Genomic DNA, 21,365 nt, shown 5'->3' with positions numbered 1-21,365 from the left:
GCTGAAGGGTTCTGGGTTTGATTCTGGTCAAGGGCATGTACCTTTGTTGTGGGCTCGATCCCCAGTAGGATCGATGTTTCTCTCTCATCAATATTTCTAACTCTCCATCCCTTTCCCCTCCTCTCTGTAAAATCAATAAAAAATAAAAAATAAAAATAAAAAAAAACTGTTCTGCCTTAATTTAAACAAACAAAAAAAATGCACAAATATGAGGAAGGTGTTAACAGTGGTGAGCCTACTTGAGTCAGCTACTTTATATACATTAACCCTAATCCTTGAGACCTTGACAAAAAAACCTAGTATTAATTCCATTTTACAGATGAGGTACCTGAAGTTCAGGGTGGCTAAAAACACTTGTCCTTCAGTCAAGGCATTGTGACATTGCACTGTAATTTCCAGACTTTCTAATTCTAGAAACAAACCCCAGACGGCCACAGAGACCTTTACAAAACCTTACTGTCATCAAAGAGCTTTTATAATAACTAGGAGCCCTGGTGTGTTTGGTTCTGCTTCAGTCAAAGACTAGCCAAGTGACCATGGCCAAACAGGTTCCTCATTTGTAGGCTGAGCAGTTGGGACTTCACCTTAAAGGTCTATTTCATCTATAAGGTGTTCTCGGATTCCCAGAATAGGAAATTCAGGTGACTCTTAAACAGGTTGAACAATGCTCAACCTTAGTCATGATACCTGAATGCAAATTATTATTTCACCAAGATGTTCTATCAGACTGAAAGATACCAAAATGTGTGCCACAGTGTGCTGGTCAAAGTGGTGGGAGAAATACACTCTCTGACATTATTGGGGGCCCAGAGGTGGGTACCATCTCTACTGAGGGCAGTTTAGCAACATCTATTAAAAGTCCAAATACACGTAACCTCTGACCTAACAATTCCACTGCTGCCTATTTCTGTCTCTAGCACCAAAAAACAAACAAACAACAAACAAAAACCCCCACACATTAAGGAGGAAATCGTTAAAATTTCTTTGTGTCCTTTTTCTTTGCAGAAACATTACTACTGCTTGCCTTCTCTTTCTAATGAGAACTTTCAGGAAAGCTTTCCAATGAAATATAGTTTACAAAGCATTACTTATGAACTGTATCGCTTTCCAACAGAATCTGGGAAAGACAAAACAAAAGAAAACAAACAATTTGGAGAGATAAACATGCATGAGAAAGAATCTACCTAGAAATTCTAATGTATTAGCTATCAGTGGTCTACTATCTGGGAGCACATTCAAATGCAGTATCCTGGCCAAATCTTTTTCATGCTCTTTTACCTTCTATTATATTTCAACTCCCCTTATAATAAGATGGCACTGTCAAGAGAGGCAGCAAGCCCAAGTCAGATGAGGTCTTGCTCTACTGTTCAACATGCTACCTGCCCATCCCACCTCTCTTTCTCCCTATCTTCCCACTGCTCTGTCAAGTCCAGTTAAAGTTTGAACAGAACCCTGGGAGAGTCTTATTCTACATTTTAAAATATTTTGAAAGATCTAAGACCCAAACTTAAAATAAGAAAATTTAGGTTTATTTGTTTATTTCAAGGGTTTAATATTTAAATGGTCAAAAACTAAAAGATTCTAAGTTTCTGATTTTTAGTATTATGTTTATAAAAATTTATAGCACATTTTTATTTGCTTTTAGGTTTTTAACTTTTTATTTATTTACATTTTTATTTTTTAATCAATCTAAATTATATTTTGGTATATGGCATAAGACTCTACTTTTCCCTACATAGCCTTGTTCCCAAATCATTTATCAACTATTCCATCCTTTTCTGCCAATGATCTATATTATAAAAGGCCAATGGCCATAACGCTGTAATGACCAAACGACCGGTCGCCAGGTGGTGCATTGATGGGTCTCGTGGCACAGTGGGTCTGGGGTCTCGCACTATTTCACGTGCTGGGCCTCTAGTTCATAAATAAATTCTCATGAATATGCTTATTCTTTTTTCACTGCCTCTGCTGTGTCATCAACCTAAGTCAGTGGTCGGCAAACTCATTAGTCAACAGAGCCAAATATCAACAGTACGATTGAAATTTCTTTTGAGAGCCAAATTTTTTAAACTTAAACTTCTTCTAACACCACTTCTTCAAAACAGACTCGCCCAGGCCGTGGTATTTTGTGGAAGAGCCACACTCAAGGGGCCAAAGAGCTGCATGTGGCTCGCAAGCTGCAGTTTGCCGACCACAGACCTAGGTTATTCCCATGGTCTAATATATCATTTACATGATTGTGGCTTTACATTATGTTTTGATATCCGGCAATTCAAGTTCTCTCATTAACTTGTTCAGTATTCTTATCTATTTTTGCTTGCTCATACCTCCAGATTAATTTTGGAACATCTTTGTCATGTTGTCTCAAAATTAATCCACTGGAACTGTGCCTATGATAGCATAATATTTATAAATTAAATTAGGATTCATTAATAATTATTCCCATCTAGAAAATATGGTGTACCTCTCTAGGAGCAGCCTGTTCTTAAAAAAAGAAGAAAAAGGAGAAGGAGAAGAACAAGGGGAAGGGGAAAGGAAGAAGGAAGAAGAAGAGGAAGAAGAAGAAGAAGAAGAAGAAGAAGAAGAAGAAGAAGAAGAAGAATCATCATCTTGAGTAATTTCCTGAATTACTACATCATGACAAATGGCAGGTCAGTCTGCAGTGGTTTACCCGAAAGTTAAAAAAAAAGTCACCATTGGATGTCAGAAGGATATTGGCATATGAGGTCCCCATGGGCTCACACCTTGAGGTTTCAACAAATTGAACAGCTATAATTCAACAAAGAATTCCCTGCTCAACATGTCACATTGAAACATCTGAAGGGATTAAGTAAAAAAAAAATCACAAACACAGACAAGTTTGGTGATTACCAGAAGGAAAGGGTAATAACCAATGGTAAAGAGGTGATGATAAATGGGGACAGAAGGAGACCTGACTTTGTGTGGTGAACACAAAGTACAGTTGATGCATTATAGAACTGTATACTTGAAACTCATATCATTTTATTAATTAATGTCACCCCAATAAATTCAATAAAAATAAAAATATAAACATCTGCAGGTGGGCAAGTGGAAGCAAACTAGGGAGATGAGAAGGGAGAAGAGCTGAGATGATACTAGGGAGGCAGCCTGGAGCTCCCAGCCTGGAGCTCACTGCAGGACACAGCTCAGAGAGGGGAGGAATCAGGATGCCACTGGCTCTCCCTTCAGCAGGGAGTTGATACAGTGAGTATTTCTGTGGGAGTGGCCAGTACATTATGCAGCTGAATCCAGTAACCTAGGCAGGGACAAAGCACAGAGATGCGGACACGGTTATCTATCAATTCCAGACAGAAAACAAAGCAACAGAACCTGACCACCTCCCCTCACACTCCCAGAGCCCACCTCCACTCATCTCCCCAGAGATAGAAGCAGGCCCTAAAAGAAGCTGTATCAGTGTGTCAGACTGCAAAGCACATTATCTACAAACCTGAGAAATGGTACAAGAGAAACATTTTCCCTGAGTGACAGGCTAATCCCAGTATTGGATGGAAATACAGAGGGGAGGCCACTGATGAATGCCAGTCACCATTACTGGGAAAACAAAACAACAAAGGCACTGTACAGCCATCAGTTCACCAAACTCCCACCCATCCAGCTGCACTACTAACAGTATCTGGCTGCAAGGGATAGCACTGGGATTTCACATATTTGGAACATTATCACCCACCACTTGCCGCGAAGGTACGGTCAATTTGCATCTTTCTCTTTTATTAGTGTAGATAAGTGTGTTACCAAAGAGATCAAGAAAGAAATGAAAAACTTTTTGGAAACAAATGAAAATGAACACACAATAACCCTAAATCTATGGGACACAATGAAAGCAGTTCTGCGAGAGAAGTTCATAGCATTACAGGCCTACCTCAAAAAATAAGAAAAGCTTCTAATAAATTATCTAACCCTGCAACTTAAAAATTTAGAAATAAAACAAGAAAAGCTCAGGGTAAGGAGAAGGAAAGAAATAAAGATCAGAATAGAAATAAATGACAGAGACTAAAAAAAAAAATACAAAAGGTCAATAAAACCAAGAACTAATTCTTTGAAAAGATAAACAAGATGGATGAACATATAGCCAGAGTCATCAAGAAACAAAGAAACAGGACCCAAATACACAAAATTAGAAAAGAAAGAGAGGAAGGAATAGCTGACCCCACAGAAATACAAAGGATTGTAAAAAAAAAAAAAAATACTATGAACAACCATATTCCAAGAAGCTGGACAACCTGGGCAAAATGAACAAATTACTAGAAAAATACAATCTTCCAAAACTCAATCAGGAAGAATCAGAAAACCTGAATAGGCCAATAACTACTGATGAAATTGAAGCAGCAAAAAAATTCTAAGAAATAAAAGCCCTGATCCAGATGGCTTCACAAGGGAGTTTCACCAAACATTCAAAGAACTAACACCTATCCTCCTCAAACTATTCCAAAAAATCCAAGAGGAAGGAACACTTCCAAGCTCTTTTTTCAAGGCTAACATTGGCCTAATTCCAAAACCAGATAAAGACACTACAAAGAAAGAGAATGACATGGCAATATCCCTGATGAACACAGATGCTAAAATTCTAAACAAAATATTAGCAAATCGGACCCAGCAATACATTAAAAATATCATACACCATGACCAAGTGGGATTTATTCCAGGGATGCAAGGCTAGTACAATGCTCGAAAATCAATGAATGTAATATATCACATTAACAAATTGGAAGACTAGAGGAGAAACCAAGATGGCGGCATAGGTAAGCACCTAAACTGCTGCCTCGCACAACAATTTCAAAACTACAACTAAAAGACAGAATGGACACCATCCAGAACCACAGGAAAGCTGGCTGAGTGAAAATTCTACAACTAGAAGGAAAGAGAAAAGCTCACAGAGAATTGGAGGTACGGCAAAGGGTCTTTGTGCGCGCAGAGAGAAGGGCGGCTGAGAGCCTGGCTGACTTTCTCTGGCGGAAGGGGGAAGGAAGCCCCCGACCGCACTGAACCCCAGTTCTGACTGCACTGAACCCCAGTCCCGGGCGAAACCCCGTGGACCCAGGCTCATACAGGGTGAGTCTGGACTGTCAGGTAGAGAGAAAGGCACCCGGAGACTCGGAGACCCGGGGGAGACTCAGGGAAGCCCCGGCAGGCAGGGCTCCGGAGGCGCGTGCACCAGTGTGCACAAAGGCTGCGGAGGTTGCCACAGGCTTTCCCTAGCAGAAGGGAGTCCGAAGCTCCTGACTGCACTGCACCCCAGTTCTGACTGCACTGAACCCCAGTTCCAGGCGAGCCCCTGGGGACCCATGCTCTTGTGGGGGGAATCTGGACTCTCAGGCGGAGACTCGGGAGCCGGGGAAGGCGGAGGTCTGTCGGCGCGCGCATGCTCGTGCACCCAAGGGCAAGGCTGACTGGAAGCCAAGACTGTCTGCTCCGCCCTGAGACTCCACACCCATCCAAGGTGAGCACAGAGGCTATTGCAATTTGGCAAGTCTAATCCTATAAGGCTGTCTCCAGCACCGAACTTCTCCCAGCATAGACACAGCTGATCCTAACAGCCAACTGGCCTGGAGGTCAATTCCTCCCAGTGATACCAACAACAATCAAGATTTAACTACAACAAGGCTGTACACACAGTCCACAAAGGGGTGCACCAAGAGTGTCCACATCAGGTTAACTGGGGAGGCCGACCCACTGGGCCATATAGGAAACCCAGCACACAAATCTACCCTACCAACTCAGGGAAGCAGTGAAAATGCGGCGTCAAAGAAACACATCACAAACGAAAGAAATGGAGGAAAACAAATGACTGGATATAGAATTCAAAACCACGGTTATAAGGCTTTTCAAGAATATCCTAGAAAAGGCCGATAAATATAACGAGACCCTCGAAGATATGAGAAAGGACCTACTAGAAATTAAACATACACTGACTGAAATAAAAAATATTATACAGAGACCCAACAACAGACTAAAGGAACACAAGAATCAAGTCAAAGAATTGAAATACAAAGAAGCAAAAAACACTCAACCGAAAAAGCAAAAAGAAAAAATAATCCAAAAAGTTGAAGATAGTGTAAGAAGATTCTGGGACAACTTCAAGCGTACCAACATCAGAATTATGGGGGTGCCAGAAGAAGAGAGAGAGCAAGATACTGAGAACCTATTGGAAGAAATAATGACCGAAAACTTCCCCCACCTGGTGAAAGAAATAGACTTACAAGTCCAGGAAGTGCACAGAACCCCAAACAAAAGGAATCCAAAGAGGACCACACCAAGACACATCATAATTAAAATGCCAAGAGCAAAAGACAAAGAGAGAATCTTAAAAGCAGCAAGAGAAAAACAGTTAATTACCTACAAGGGAGCACCCATACGATTGTCAGCTGATTTCTCAACAGAAACTATGCAGGCCAGATGGGAGTGGCAAGAAATTTTCAATGTGATGAATAGCAAGAACCTACAACCAAGATTACTCTACCCAGCAAAGCTATCATTCAGAATTGAAGGGCAGATAGAGCTTCACAGATAAGAAAAAGCTGAAGGAGTTCATCACCACCAAACCAGTATTATATGAAATGCTGAAAGGTATTCTTAAAGAAGAGGAAGAAGAAAAAAGTAAAGATAAAAATTATGAACAACAAATACATATCTATCAACAAGTGAACCTAAAAATCAAGTGAATTAAAAACCTGAGGACCAGAATAATCTGGTGAATATAATAGAATCAGGGGCATAGAAAGGGAGTGGACTGATAATTCTCAGGGGGAAAGGGGTATGGGGGGGTTCAGGAAGAGACTGGACAAAAATCATACACCCATGGATGAGGACAGTGGGGGTGAGGTAAGGGCAGAAGGTGGGGTGGGAACCGGGTGGAGGGGAGCTATGGGGGGGGGGGGAAGGAGAAACAATTGTAATAATCTGAATAAAGATTTATTAAAAAAAAAACAACAAAAAAAAACAAATTGGAAGACTAAAATCACATGATCATATCAATTGATGCAGAAAAAGCATTTGACAAAATCCAACAGCCTTTTTTGAAAAAACTCTAAGTGGGAACAGAGGGATGATACATCAACATAATAAAAGCTTTATATGACAAATCTACAGCCATCACGATACTCAATGAGAAAAAACTAAAACCATTTTCCCTAAGAACAAGAACAAGACAAGGATGTCCACTTTCACCATTCTTATTCAACATAGTATTGGAAAACCTAGCCACGGTGATCAGACAAGAAGAAAAAATAAAAGTTATCCAAATTGAAAAGGAGGACATAAAACTGTCATTAATCACAGATGACATAATAGACCACCAATAAACTACTAGTTTAATAAATGAACTGGCAACATAGCATGATATAAAATCAATACCCAGAAATCAATGGCATTTTTATATGCCAATAAGAACTCTCAGAAAAAGAAACTAAAAAAAAATCCCATTTATCATTGCAACAAAAAATTAAGATACTTAGGAATAAATATAACCAAGGAGGTAAAAAACCTGTACTCAGAAAACTACAGCACATTGAAAAAAGAGATAGAAGGAGATATAAACAAGTGGAAGAATATACCATGTTCATGGATTGGTAGAATTAATATCATTAAAATATGCATTCTACCCAAACAACCTATAGATTCAATGCACTCCCTATTAAAATACCAATGGCATATTTCACAGATCTAGAACAAACCCTCCAAAAATTTATACGGAACCAAAAAAGACTGCAAATAGCCACAGCAATCCTAAGAAAGAAGAACAAAGTTGGAGAGATAACATTACCAGATATCAAGCTATATTACAAAGCCACTGTCCTCAAAACAGCCTGGTACTGGCACAAGAACAGGAATACAGATCAATTGAACAGAACAAAGAACCCAGAAATTGACCCAAGCCATTATGCTCAATTAATATTTGACAGTGGAGGCAAGAGCATACAATGGAGTCAAGACAGTCTCTTAAATAAATGTGCTGAGAAAATTGGACAGTTACATGCAAAAAAAAAAAAAAAAAAGAAAAAAAAGAAAAGAAACAGAAACTAGACCACCTACTTAAACCATATACAAGAATAAACTCAAAATGGATAAAAGACCTAAATGTAAGTCGTGAAACCATAAAAATCCTAGAAAAAAACATAGGAAACAAAATCTCAGCCATCTCTCATAGCAATATACTTGCAGATACTCCCATGGCAAAGGAAACTAAGAGGAAAATAGACAAGTGGGACTACATCAAAATGAAAAGCTTATTTCACTTAGCATAATGCTCTCCAGTTCCATCCATGTTGTTGCAAATGGTAGGAATTCCTTCTTTTAGTGCACCATAGTATTCCATTGTGTATATGTACCACAGTTTTTTAATCCACTCATCTGCTGATGGGCACTTAGGCTGTTTCCAAATCTTAGCTATGGTGAATTGTGCTGCTATGAACATAGGGGTACATATATCCTTTCTGATAGATGTTTCTAGCTTCTTGGGATATATTTCTAGAAGTGGTATTACTGGGTCAAATGGGAGTTCCATTTTTAGTTTTTTGAGGAAACTCCATACTGTTCTTCAAAGTGGCTGCACCAGTCTGCATTCCCACCAGCAGTGCACCAGGGTTCCTTTTTCTCCACATCCTAGCCAACATTTGTCGTTTATTGATTTGTTGATGATAGCCATTCTGACAGGTATGAGATGGTACCCCACTGTCATTTTGATTTGCATCTCTCGGATAATTAGTGACTTTTAGCATGTTTTCATATGCCTCTTGGCCTTCCTTCTGTCTTCTTTCGAAAAGATTCTATTTAGATCCTTTGCCCATTTCTTGATTGGATTGTTTATCTTCCTTTTGTTAAGTTGTATGAGTTCCCTGTAAATGTTGGAGATTAAACCCTTATCGGTGATAACATTGGCAAATATGTTCTCCCATGTAGTGGTCTTTCTTGTTGTTTTGTTGATGGTTTCTTTTGCTGTGCAAAAGCTTTTTATTTTGATGTAGTCCCATTTGTTTATTTTCTCTTTAGTTTCCATTGCCCTAGGAGCAGTATCAGTCAGAGAAAGATAAATATCACATGATCTCACTCATCTATGGGAAATAATGAACAACATAAACTGATGAACAAAAGCAGATCCAGAGACAGGGAAGCATCCATCAGACTGTCAAACCTCAGAGGGAAGGTAGGGGAGGGTGGTGGTACGGGGGAGAAATCAACTAAAGGACTTGTATGCATGCATATAAGCCTAACCAGTGGACAAAGACAACAGGGGGGTGAGGGCATGAGTGGGGGGGGGTGGGAAGTTAATGGGGGGATGAGGACAAATATGTAATACCTCAATCAATAAAGAAATTAAAATGAAAAAAAATAAAAATTTAAAAATTAAAAAAAAACATATTTCTTCTTAAAAAAATAAAAAAATAAATGAAAAGCTTCTGCACATCAAAAGTAACCATCAACAAAGTGAAAAGAGAGCCCAATGCATGGGAGAACATTTTTGCCAATGATACATCTGATAAGGGGTTAATTTCCTAAATATATAAGGAACTCATATAACTTAACAAAAGGAAGACAAACAATCCTATAAAAAATGGGCAAGGGACCTAAACAGACACTTCTCCAAAGTGTGTATACAAAAGGCCAAAATACTAGTACATGTGAAAAAATGCTCAAAATCACTAATCATTGGGGAGATGCAAATTAAAACAACAATGAGTTATCACCTGTCAGAATAAGTATCATCAACAAATCAACAAACATCAAGTGTTGGCGAGGATGTGGAGAAAAGGGAACCCTAGTACACTGCTGGTGGAAATGCAGACGGGTGCACCATCTGTGAAAAACAGTATGGAGTTTCCTCAAAAAAATTAAAAATGTAACTCCCATTTGACCCTACTTATAGGAATATATCCTAAGAAACTAGAATCACCAATCAGAAAGGATGTATGCACCCCTATGTTCATAGCAGTGCAATTTACGATAGCTATGATTTGGAAACAGCCCAAATGCCTATCAGCAGATTAGTAAATAAAAAAGCTGTGGTATATTTACATAATGGAATACTATGTGGTGGTAAAACAGAAAGAACTATTACCATTTGCAATAGCGTGGATGGACCTGGGGAGTATTATGCTAAGCAAAATAAGCCAGTCAGAGAAATATAAGTATCGCAAGATCTCACTCATATGTGGAATCTAATGAACAAAATAAACTGATGAATAAAATAGACCCAGAAGCATGGAAGACTGATGAATTTCAGAGGGATGGCTGGGGTGAGGAGGTGGTGGGGAGAGATCAACCAGGAAACTTATATGCATATATGCATAGCCCATGGACACAGACAACAGGGTGGTGAATGCCTGGGAGGGGCAGATGCAGGATGGAGGGGGTCAATGGGAAAAAAACAAAGTGGATGTCTGTAATACTATCAACAGTAAAGATAAATTTTAAAAAATATATTACCAAATCCAATTCAGCAATACTTTATAAGGATTATACACCATGATTAATTGGCATTTATTCCAGGGATCCAAGGATGGTTCAACATCTGCACATTACTCAATGTAATACACTATAATAACAAAATGAAGGATACAATTATAGAGACAGAAAGAGCATCTGATAAAATTCAATAACTTTTCAAGATAAAAACTCTCAGAAAACTGGGAATAGAGGAAATAAACCCACAGGTAACATCATACTCAAAGGTGAGACCCTGAAAGCTTTTCCTCTAAGATCAGGAACAAGAAAAGAACACCCACTATAGTCAACAGAATATTGGAAGTCCTAGTCAGAGCAATTAGGCAAGAAAAAGAAATAAAAGGTATATAAATCAGAAGAAGGAATTAAGATTGTCCTTTTTTGTAGATTATATTATATATAGAAAGACTCCACCAAAAAAAACACACCACAAAACTGTTAGACTTCACCAACAAATTTAGTAAAGTTGCAGAATACAAAATTAATATACAAAAATGACTTGCATTTCTATATACTGACAACAAAATATCAAAAAGAGAAATTAGCCCTAGCCGGTTTGGCTCACTGGATAGAGCGTCAGCCTGCAGACTGAAGGATGTTGGGTTCCATTCCAATCAAGGGCACATGCTAGAGTTGCGGGCTCTATCCCCAGTAGGGGACATGCAGGAGGCAGCTGATCAATGATACTTTCTCATCATTGATGTTTCTATATCTCTCCCTCTCACTTTCTCTATCTGAAATCAATAAAAAAATATTTTTAAAAAATACATTAAAAAACAATCCATTTTCAACAGCATCAAAACAAGTACTTAAGAATTAATTTAACCAAAGAGGTAAAATATCTGAACACTGAAAACTATAAGACATTGATGAGAGAAACTGAAGAAGGAAAATAAATGGAAAGATATTCTGTGCTCATGGACTGGAAGAGTTAATGTTATTAAAATGTTCATACTACCCAAAGCAATCTACAAATTGAATGCAGTCCCTATCAAAATTCCATGGTATTTTTTTCAGAAATTTCTTTTTAGAATAAAAACCCTAAAATTTGTGTGGAACCACAAAAGAGCCCAAATAGCCAAAGCACCATGAGAAAAAATGGGAGACATGTGTAATACTATCAACAATAAAAAACATATATATTTTAAAAAAACGCAAAGCAAATGGAAAGGCAAAAAAAGAAAAAAAGAACAAAGCCAGAAGCATCACTGATTTCCTGATTTCAACCTCTATTATAATTCAAAACAGTACAGTATGGCATAAACACAGATACACACACACACACACACACACACACACACACACACACACACACACTGGAGGCCCGGTGCACTAATTTGTGCACAGGTGGAGTCCCTCGGCCTGGCCAGTGATCGGGGCCTATGGGGTGGGGGGGCGGCTGGCAGTGGAGAGGAACCGCGAAAAGTTGGCTGGCCGGGGGAGGGATCGTGGGAGGTTGGCTGTGGGAGTGCACTGACCACCAGGGGGCAGCTTCTGTGTTGAGCATCTGCCCCCTGATGGTCAGTGCGCGTCATAGCGACTGGTCGTTCCAGCTGTTCTGGTCGTTTGGTAGTAACAGTCACTTAGTCTTTTATATATATAGATATATGGCCAATTAATTTTTGAAAAAAGAGACAAGAATATAAAATGAGAAGAGGATAGTTTCTCAATAAACGGTGTTTAGAAAACTTGCATCCACATGCAGAAAAATGAATTTGGGCACTGACCTTAAACCAGACATAAAAATCAACTCAAAATGGTAAAGACTTGAACATAAGATCTGAAACCATAAATCTCCTAGAAGAATGCATAAAGGGTAAGTTCCTTGGCATTGGTTTTGGCAATGTATCCATCTTTCATATCATCACATTGTTCACTTTAAATATCTTATAAGTTTTTTTGGTCAATTATACCTCACTAAAGATGAAAAAATCCAACCCTGCAATAACTAAAACAGGATGACTAGATATTACTGCATGAAACAGAACCAGAGGTCAAGAGAGCAGTGGCCTACATGTATATGTGCTTTATTTATTTTTTTTAATATAATTTTATTGATTTCAGAGACAGAGAGAGGGTGAGAGAGATAGAAACATGAATATGAGAAAGAATCATTGATCAGTTGCCTCCTGCACACACCCTACTGGGGACTGAGCCACAACCTGGGCATGTGCCCTGACCAGGAATCAAACCGTGACCTCCTGGTTCATAGGTCGATGCTCAACCACTGAGCCACGCTGGCCCGGCTATATGTGCTTTATTTTTAAAAAATATTTTTTGCCGCCCTGACTGGTTTGGCTCAGTGGATAGAGTATTGGCCTGCGGACTGAAAGGTCCCAGGTTCGATTCCGGTCAAGGGCATGTGCCTTGCTTGCGGGCACATCCCCAGTGGGAGGTGTGCAAGAGGCAGCTGATTGATGTTTCTAGCTCTCTCTCCCTCTCCCTTCCTCTCGGTAAAAAATCAATAAAATATGTTTAAAAAAAAAATATATATATATATATATAGCCTATCTCCTTTTACTGCCAAAGTATCCCTTAAGAAGGGAAGGCCCCAAACCCTCATTCCTCATTTTTCAGAGTCAGGAAGACATTACATCACCAGCTGACAGTGGTTCTCCATCCACTGCCCCTCCCACACCCTGGGGAGGATGGTTGACCTCCCCAAGCAGCATAACCTAGCTTCCTTCAATCCCCCACCCCCATCCCCCACTTCCAGCTTCTACTAGCGTTTGGCCAATATAGGAGATCAGTGGACAGAGGAGGGGAAAGAGAGAGGCCAGTGTACTCCCCCGCTCCACTGCAACCACCACCACTATCTGGCCCATCCTACTAGGCTGCTGCTCTGGCAATGGGTACATTCTTCCAAGAACACAGCAGCCCAAAGCAGCCCCTCTTCTAGTGCTCCAATTCCCTCCCCACTCCCCCCAAGTTCTAGAACCACAGACATTTCCCTGCCATTCAGACCAGGGTGGTTATGGCTCCCCAATGATGCTCTTCCCTGGGTGCCCCACCATCACTTGTTGATTCCCTGAATCCTACTCACTTTTCTATAAAGAGTTCCCTCAAAAATTCTTTTCATTGTTGTGCTCCCTCCTGTTGGGATCCTAACTGATATGCTTGCCACCAAAACCTCAGAGTAAATTAATGGTACAGTCAGGACTAAACATTTTCCTTGAGTTATGCCTCTCTTTCAATCTGTCTCTCCTACATGCAAAGTGTTTGATGAATCTCTTAAGAGCATGTCAGCAATAATTTTGTGATTTCCACTAACCCAGTGGCTTTCAACTGACATTTCTAATTGTCATGATGTGGAGAAGGGTGAATATGCCAGGAATATTGCTAAACATCCTTAATGCATAGGACAACTCTCCATAACAAAGAGTTATCCACCTCACATATCAGTAACACGGAGATTGAGAAAGGCTGGATTACTCATCTTGCAGAGCTAACCACAGCTATGACAGACTTTCCTCCTCTTTCCTCCTCTCTAAAATGCTCTCAGAGATGCCTATAATAATTGCCCAAAGCTCCAAAGCGAGGCCACTGGCAGAAGCATGGAGAAGAATTAGGGAGAGAATGACTTTCTCAGAGAAGATCAGGTACTGGCCTGAGAGGCCTAAGTCAGTGGTCGGCAAACTCATTAGCCAACAGAGCCAAATATCAACTGTACAACAATTGAAATTTCTTTTGAGAGCCATATTTTTTAAACTTAAACTATATACGTAGTTTAAGTTTGTTATTAACTTAAATTAGGGTACTCCTAAGCTGGCCTTTGCTAAAAACTCAAGGGGCCAAAGAGAATGTTGCTAAGGATGTTTAGCAACATTCCTGGCATATTCACCCTTCTCCACATCATGACAATTAGAAATGTCAGTTGAAAGCCACTGGGTTAGTGGAAATCACAAAATTATTGCTGACATGCTCTTAAGAGATTCATCAAACACTTTGCATGTAGGAGAGACAAATTGAAAGAGAGGCATAACTCAAGGAAAATGTTTAGGCATAACTCAAGGAAAACTATATAGGTAGTTTAAGTTTGTTATTAACTTAATTAGGGTACTCCTAAGCTGGCCTTTGCTAAAAACTCAAGGAGCCTCGCAAGCCACAGTTTGCTGACCCCGGGCCTAAGGTTAAAGGTAAAATGACCCTTCCCCCAGGCTGGATTTCCGTTCCATGGAGGAAGTTGGATACTTGAGGGTTTGTCAAGGAAAATGAAAAGATTACATGGGACAAAAGTCTGGAAAATATATACGTCAAAATAGTAGCAGTAATTATGTCTTTGGTGAAATTTTTAGTGATTTAGTTTCTTTTTGCATATCTATATATTTCAAATTTTGCTATAAAAGTCAGTTAACATTTGTATAAATAATTAAAAGTCTAAAAAATGTTATAAGTTATGCCATATCACTGACTCCATCCCTCCCAGCCCCAATACATCAACTGAATAGACTTTCACATGGCAGTATACTAGGGTGCTCTAATAATGAAACCCACAGAAGATTGTCCTTACAGATGATTATCAGGAAAGGCTCTGCTTCCTTCAAGGCCATTAATACCTGAGGGATGAATGAAGTTGCTAGTATGATTTACTTTCAAATGAGAACTATGCAACGAGTTTACCTCCCTAGAGACAAATTTGAGACTCAACAACAATGTAGACCTGCAGTGCCCTATAAGGTAGCCACTAGAGAGATGTGATATTTAAATGTAAGTTAATGATATAAAATTTTCATTATCACAAAAAGTTCTATTGGATAGCACTGATACACTTTCTTTCCACCTACCCCAATTACCTTCTGCTCTTACAGTATCTGCTCCCAATATCTAGATATAGTTATTTTATATTTATTTGTTACTATTCTATGCAGTTTTGTTATAAACTACCTTAATTCCTCTGTGGAACATTTCAGGGTATCAGGACTTTGAAATATCTACTAGTACATACATAAAACCCTAATATGCAAATTGACCGAATGGCAGAACAACCGAACACCTGTCACTATGATGTGTGCTGACCACTTGGGGGTTTGGAGGATGGGCCAAGACCCGCCCCTGCGCCCACTGCAGCCTCACAGCCCACAGTTCCTTTCAAGGTGCATTAATTTGTGAACTGGGCCCCTAGTCTGTGTATAAAAACCCTGTTGTTCAATGGATACAGACACTAGGGGGGTGAGGGCATGAGCGGGGGGTGGGGGGTGGTAATGGGGGGATAAGTACACATATGTAATACCTTAATCAATCAATCAATAAACAAACAAAACAAAACAACCCTATGGTTGCCCTAGTTGGTTTGGCTTAGTGGACAGACCATAGGCCTGTGGACTGAAGAGTCCTGGATTCAATTCCGGTCCCAGGCTCGATTCCAGTCCCGGGTTTGATTTCAGTAAAGGGCATATGCCTGGACTGCAGGCTCGATCCCTAGTAGGAGGCGTGCAGGAGGCAGCCGATCAATGATTCTATCTCATCATTGATGTTTCTATCTCTCTCTCCCTCTCCCTTCCTTTCTAAAACCAATAAAAATATATAGATATTTTTAAAAGCCTGTTGTTGCTGGGCTTTTAAAAATATCTATATACTAAAGTCTTAGTGCACTTAGTTCATTTAAATGCTCAAAACAATGTCTATGAAATACGTACTATTTTTTCAGTTTCCAAAGAAAAAAATGTGGCCAGGAGAGGTTGAGTGTCTTGGGCAGGACTGAATCCCAACTCCCTGGCATGTCCTCAGATTCCCAGGGCCCTGCCTGCACCCTAAACTGGAGATGCCCCCATAGAACCAACTCTCTCAAACCCAACCGCCTAGAGACTACCTAGGCTATACAAGGACGCAGCAGCTGAGCTATGTCTACATAAGAACAAAACCATAAACATTTTGTAAATGAAATATAGATTTAATTTTTCAGATAGTTTGTCTTTTGTTTACTTTAGAAAGTGCTTCCCTGGGGGAACACATCTTTTTTTGTTTTGTTTTTGTTTCTAATGTGGAAAGCCACATTTTTTTTTCTTAATATTTTTATTGATTTCAGAGAGGAAGGGAGAGGGAGGGAAAGAAAGAAAAAACATCAATGATGACAGGGAATCATTGGTGGGCTGCCTCCTGCACGCCCCCCACTGGGGGTGGAGCCCATAACCCCGGCATGTGCCCTTGACTGGAATCGAACCAGGGACCCTTCGGTCAGCAGGCCCACGCTCTCTCCACTGAGCCAAACTCGCTACGAGCACGGAGCATTTCCTGATCCCAGGCTGCCAGGCCCATGCGAGGGCTGGGGTGCTATGCCAAGACTGCACCAGAGGCTCCAGGCGGAGGCCCAGCCCGCTCCTGGCAGTGTGGGCCTCCCGCTGGCATTGTTTCAAGGTCCTGCCAGGAGGGTCTCTAGAGCCACAGAGACCCCCACGTCCCTGCAAGTGCCTTACCTGCCGCTGGGCGCAAAGCTCAGCTTTTCCAGCAGCTCCCAGGCTCCGATCGCCACTGCCCCGGCGAACTGGCCGGAGCCGACTGGATTGGCCGCCAGCGTGGAGGAGGTGGGGCCTGGGCCAGCCGAAGGGAAAGCAGGGAACCTGGGAGAGGAGGGGACCCCGCCCACGCCCAGCTCTGTGTAGGGACTTGGCGGGGCTGCGAGCTGCTGTGTGAGCACTGCTCTTAGCTGTGCCGCTGCCCTGTTCCCTGCTCCCTGCTTGGCAGCAGTGAGTGGCAGTGGGTGTTAAACAGCAACATTTTAACTCCCAAGGCTGAAAGTTTTTTTTTAAAGAAAGGGTTATGCCATTGCTAGCAAAAAAAAAGAAAGAAAGAAAGGAAGGAAGGAAGGAAGGAAGGAAGGAAGGAAGGAAGGAAGGAAGGAAGGAAGGAAGGAAGAAGAAAGAAAGAAAGAAAGAAAGAAAGAAAGAAAGAAAGAAAGAAAGAAAGAAAGAAAGAAGAAAGAAAAAGGACCGGTCCTTCCCTGGCCGGTTTGTCACTGTGGTTAGAGTGTGGGCCTGAGGGCTAAAGGGTCACGGGATTCAATTCCTGGTCAAGGGCATGTGTGCAGGAGGCAAGCAGCTGGTCTCTCTCTCTCTCTCTCTCTCTCTCTCTCTCTCTCTCCTTTGTTAAGTTCATACCTAGATATTTTATTCTTTTTGTTGCAATTGCAAATGATTTTTCTTTCATTTTGTTTTTTTGAAATGTATTGTTAATATATAGGAACATAATAGGCTTTTATACATTGATTTTGTGTCCTGCAAATTTACTTACTGTATTTATTTCTAGTAATTTTTGGTGGTGTTTTTAGGGTTCTCTATATGAAACATCATGTCATCTGCAAAAAGTGACCATTTTACTTCTTCATTCTCAATCTGGATGCTTTTCATTTCTTCCCTAACGTCTCTGGCCATGACTTCCAATACTATGTTGAGTAACAGTGGTGAGAATGGGCATCCTTTCTTGTTCCTAACCTTAGAGGAAAAGCTTTTAGCTACTCAATATTCAGTACACAATTTGAGGGTTTGCCATAGATAGCCCCTATTATGTTGAGGTAAGTTTATTCTTTTCTGGAGGTACTTTTATTCTATACCCATTCTATTAAGTGTTTTAATTATAAATAGATGTTGCATCTTTTTCAAATGCTTTTGTTGCACCTATTGATAAGATCATATGATTTTTATTTTTACTTTGTTAAGGTGGTGTATCACAGTGATAGGTTTGCATATGTGTTTTTTTTCCTGTGAATGTGAATTCTTTTTTAAAAATTATTTGTATTGTTGAAAGTAGTCCCCTTTATTTCTCCTATAGACCCCTCCACCCTACCCACTCCTTCTCCCCAGGCTTTCCCCACACTATTGTCTGTCCATGGGTTATGCATATATGCATATAAGTTCTTTGGTTAAACTCCAAACCCTTACAAGATTCTACAAGGCCTCACATGATCTGTTTCCTTCATTACTCCCGCAGCCTCATTTACTGGTACCCTCCCCTGGGCTTACTCTGGCTCAGTCACTGTGTCCATCTTGCTATTCCTTAAACGAGGCAGGCAGGCTCCTGCTGCAGGGCCTTTGCACTGGCTGATCTCTGCAGTGCATGGTTATGTAATACTTTCAACAATAAAGATTTAAAAATAGTAATTTAAACTCTTACCTTTGTTTACATTCCACCTCAATGAGAACTACCTTCCCACTTCATTAAAAATTGCCACCTGCCCTGGTCTTGACTTCCTTAGTTTGCGATATTTCTTCCCATAGCATTATCTAATACTAGGGACCCAGTGCATGAATTCATGCACCTTGAAAGGAACCGCGGGCCACGAGGCTGCAGTGGGCACAGGGGTGGGTCTCAGCCCATTCTCCCCGCCCCTGTCTTGCCCCTCCTGTCGTGGCCCCCAGTCCCCTGTCAGCCGGCAGCCCTGCTCCCGCTGCCGCCGCTCCCATGTGCTGACTGCGCCAGCCCTAATCACTCTGCGCCATCTGTGGGTGCGAGCAGCTGCTGCCCGGATGGCTTCTCAGGAGCAGGAGGTGGTGGAGAAGCCCTCGGGGGTGACTGGGGCCAGCAGCCACTGCTCGCACCCACTGACAGTGCAGAGTGATTGGGGTTGGCACTGGGTGGTGGCAGCGGGTGCGAGCAGCGGCTCCAGCGCCAGCAGCTGGTGAGAGGGGCCAGCGCCAGCAGCAGGTGCGAGCACTGGGCGGGACCGCGGCACACGGGAGCAAAGAATTTTCAGTAACCACCAGAGGCTCGCCCTGATGACAATGACCGGCACCCTGCCTTGGTCTGGTGCCCCCGCTCACCTGCTCCACCATCGCACCACGGCTGATGCCTGCCATGTTCCTCGCTCTGCTGCCTGCTGCTGACACCCGCCATGCTCTGTGCCTGACCCCTAGTGGTCAGTGCACGTCATAGAGACCAGATGTTCAGTTATTCCACCGTTCGGTCTATTTGCATATAAGCGTTTTATATAGAGAGAGATTATTTACTTATTTATTCATTTATTCACTTATTTCTTTTGCTTATTGTTTATTATCTGTCTATTCGATCAACTTATCCCTACTCCTGCCTCTTGGGCCATGATATGCATTTTTTAAAAAAATAACTGTCACTACATCTCTAGAGGAATGCCATATTTTCACTGGCAAGGCCTAGATCATAAGCCAAATTCTGGAATCTAAATGTGAAATCACTTTAAATAAACTATTGGGAGAAGAAGTGGTTCCCCAAGAGGGAATGCTGGATTCTGTTACTGGGTGAGGAGATGCTGGCTAGACAAAAACCACAGATGTTTACTTGCTGAGTCAGACTAGCACACACAGAGGAGCTTTAGGAAAACGTGTGAGAAGGCCACACATGTCCTCAAGTGTAGAGAATAAAGGTGGGACTACCAACACCCTAACTTTCTTATAATGATGTGTTATGAATGTTAGTTTATTTATCTTAACCATAGCAAAGTCTTATTTTATGTTTAGTTTCTACTCCTTTTATGAGTAAGAACTTCCTATTTCACAAAGTTGTAACCTTTTCCAACTTGAAGGACTTTGTGGTATGCCGAGGGAACAGGCTGTCGTAGGCATCAAGTATTAGAAAACCCTCATTCAAACAGCATTAAACAATAAGGAGCTATGTGAGGGCTCCAGCTCCATTTTTCTGTCATTCTCTTTGAGCTGTTTTTCCCCATGAGTAATGGATTTTGTATGGCTTTGCATAGATTTTTATTAAGACAACAGGGTCCCCGAGATGTGAAATTCTAAAATAAGACCTCCAAGGATGTAAGATGGAATAAAAATGGAGAGAGGATTTGGTGAAGAATTATCTGATGAGTTCCTGCTATGCAGAGAGTTCTGCTTCTCCCCACCTGAGGGAAGCTGCAGCCAGCCTATGTCCCTCATGCCATGCCAACAGGCTTTCAAGAAGACCACTTGGGGAATTTCATAAATGTGTCAGTACACGTGGGGGACTCTCTGAACTTACCTCTCCGCCCCCCGCCCCCTGGGAGAGACAGGCTACAGAAAGCTGGAGTGGCAGAGTCAACACAGCATGCTGCTGTGCTGAAGTTGGAGTTGATCAGCACACACACAGGGTGGCATTTGTGTTTGCCATGGATCAGATGTATGCCAGGCAGGAGATACAGTCCTTTTAGGTCCAGCCCAATAACTCTATCTGGGAGAGCAGGGGGATCCCCTCAGCAAGAAGCTAAAGGTGGCAGTTAGGTTTATAGGGATTGAGGGAGAAATCACAGTGAATGTGCCTAAGGCAGGAGAATTGCTGGAGAGAGGTCCTCTGTGATGGTCATTTCCTAAGAGTGTGAAAATTTTAGAGCAAAATTAATAGAAACTGTTCAATTAGATCTCACTTACTATCCCTTGGCAGTCAGAAGGCTTTCAGGATCTCCCTCCTTCACAGAATCAACAAGTTGCTTATAAATCATTTTGCTTTATTGTAGAAAGTTTTTAATTGACAGGTATTTTTCCCCTGCATTTTGTTCCATCAAAATGTCAACACCTATTTGATTTTTAAGACTCGGAGATGATGACTCCTACCCCTGGGCCCTTACCAAATGCAGAATCACATGATCCAGTGATTAAAGACGGAAAACTTCTATTTAAATTACTCAGTTTTATATTTCTCTATGCCGTTCTCATTAAAAAATAAAAAGGTTCCTGTAGCCTTAGCCTTACCATGATAACTTCATTTTAGAGCAGATCAAGCTCCAGCTCCTTTCCACAAGGACATCTGAGTGAGATTTTAAGGCTTTATCACTATACATTAGAATTAGTCCTGTGGCTCCATCGAACTTCAGGCCAGGTTGGAAAATATAGGCGACCAAATAGAATGGTTAGCAGGATTTATTCTCTCTGCCACCTAAGAGCAAAATGAAGTTCATCATTCTGCAAATATTTATTGAACACATACTATGAGCACTGGTACAG

General features: G+C 41.1%; 1 protein-coding gene across 2 annotated transcripts in view; it reads right to left on the bottom strand.

Annotated features, from left to right (window-relative positions):
* BLVRA (biliverdin reductase A) overlaps positions 1-19,310 on the bottom strand; it is a 91,494-nt gene extending 72,184 nt beyond the window's left edge. The window contains exon 1 of one of the 2 annotated variants that reach the window (XM_080665458.1): positions 19,233-19,310. In XM_080665458.1, coding sequence (XP_080521584.1) covers positions 19,233-19,305 — 73 coding nt within the window. In that variant the 5' untranslated portion in view covers positions 19,306-19,310. Of the gene's footprint in view, positions 1-16,892; positions 17,150-19,232 lie in introns of those variants that run through there. The other variant, XM_080665459.1, reaches the window with a different exon arrangement.
* Between the last annotated feature and the right edge of the window lie 2,055 nt (positions 19,311-21,365).

The sequence above is a fragment of the Plecotus auritus genome (genome assembly GCF_963455305.1).
Source record: "Plecotus auritus genome assembly, chromosome: 4".
Classification (NCBI taxonomy): Eukaryota; Metazoa; Chordata; class Mammalia; order Chiroptera; family Vespertilionidae; genus Plecotus; species Plecotus auritus.
Note: the sequence above shows the minus strand (reverse complement) of the source record. Positions and strands in the feature narration are given on the sequence as shown.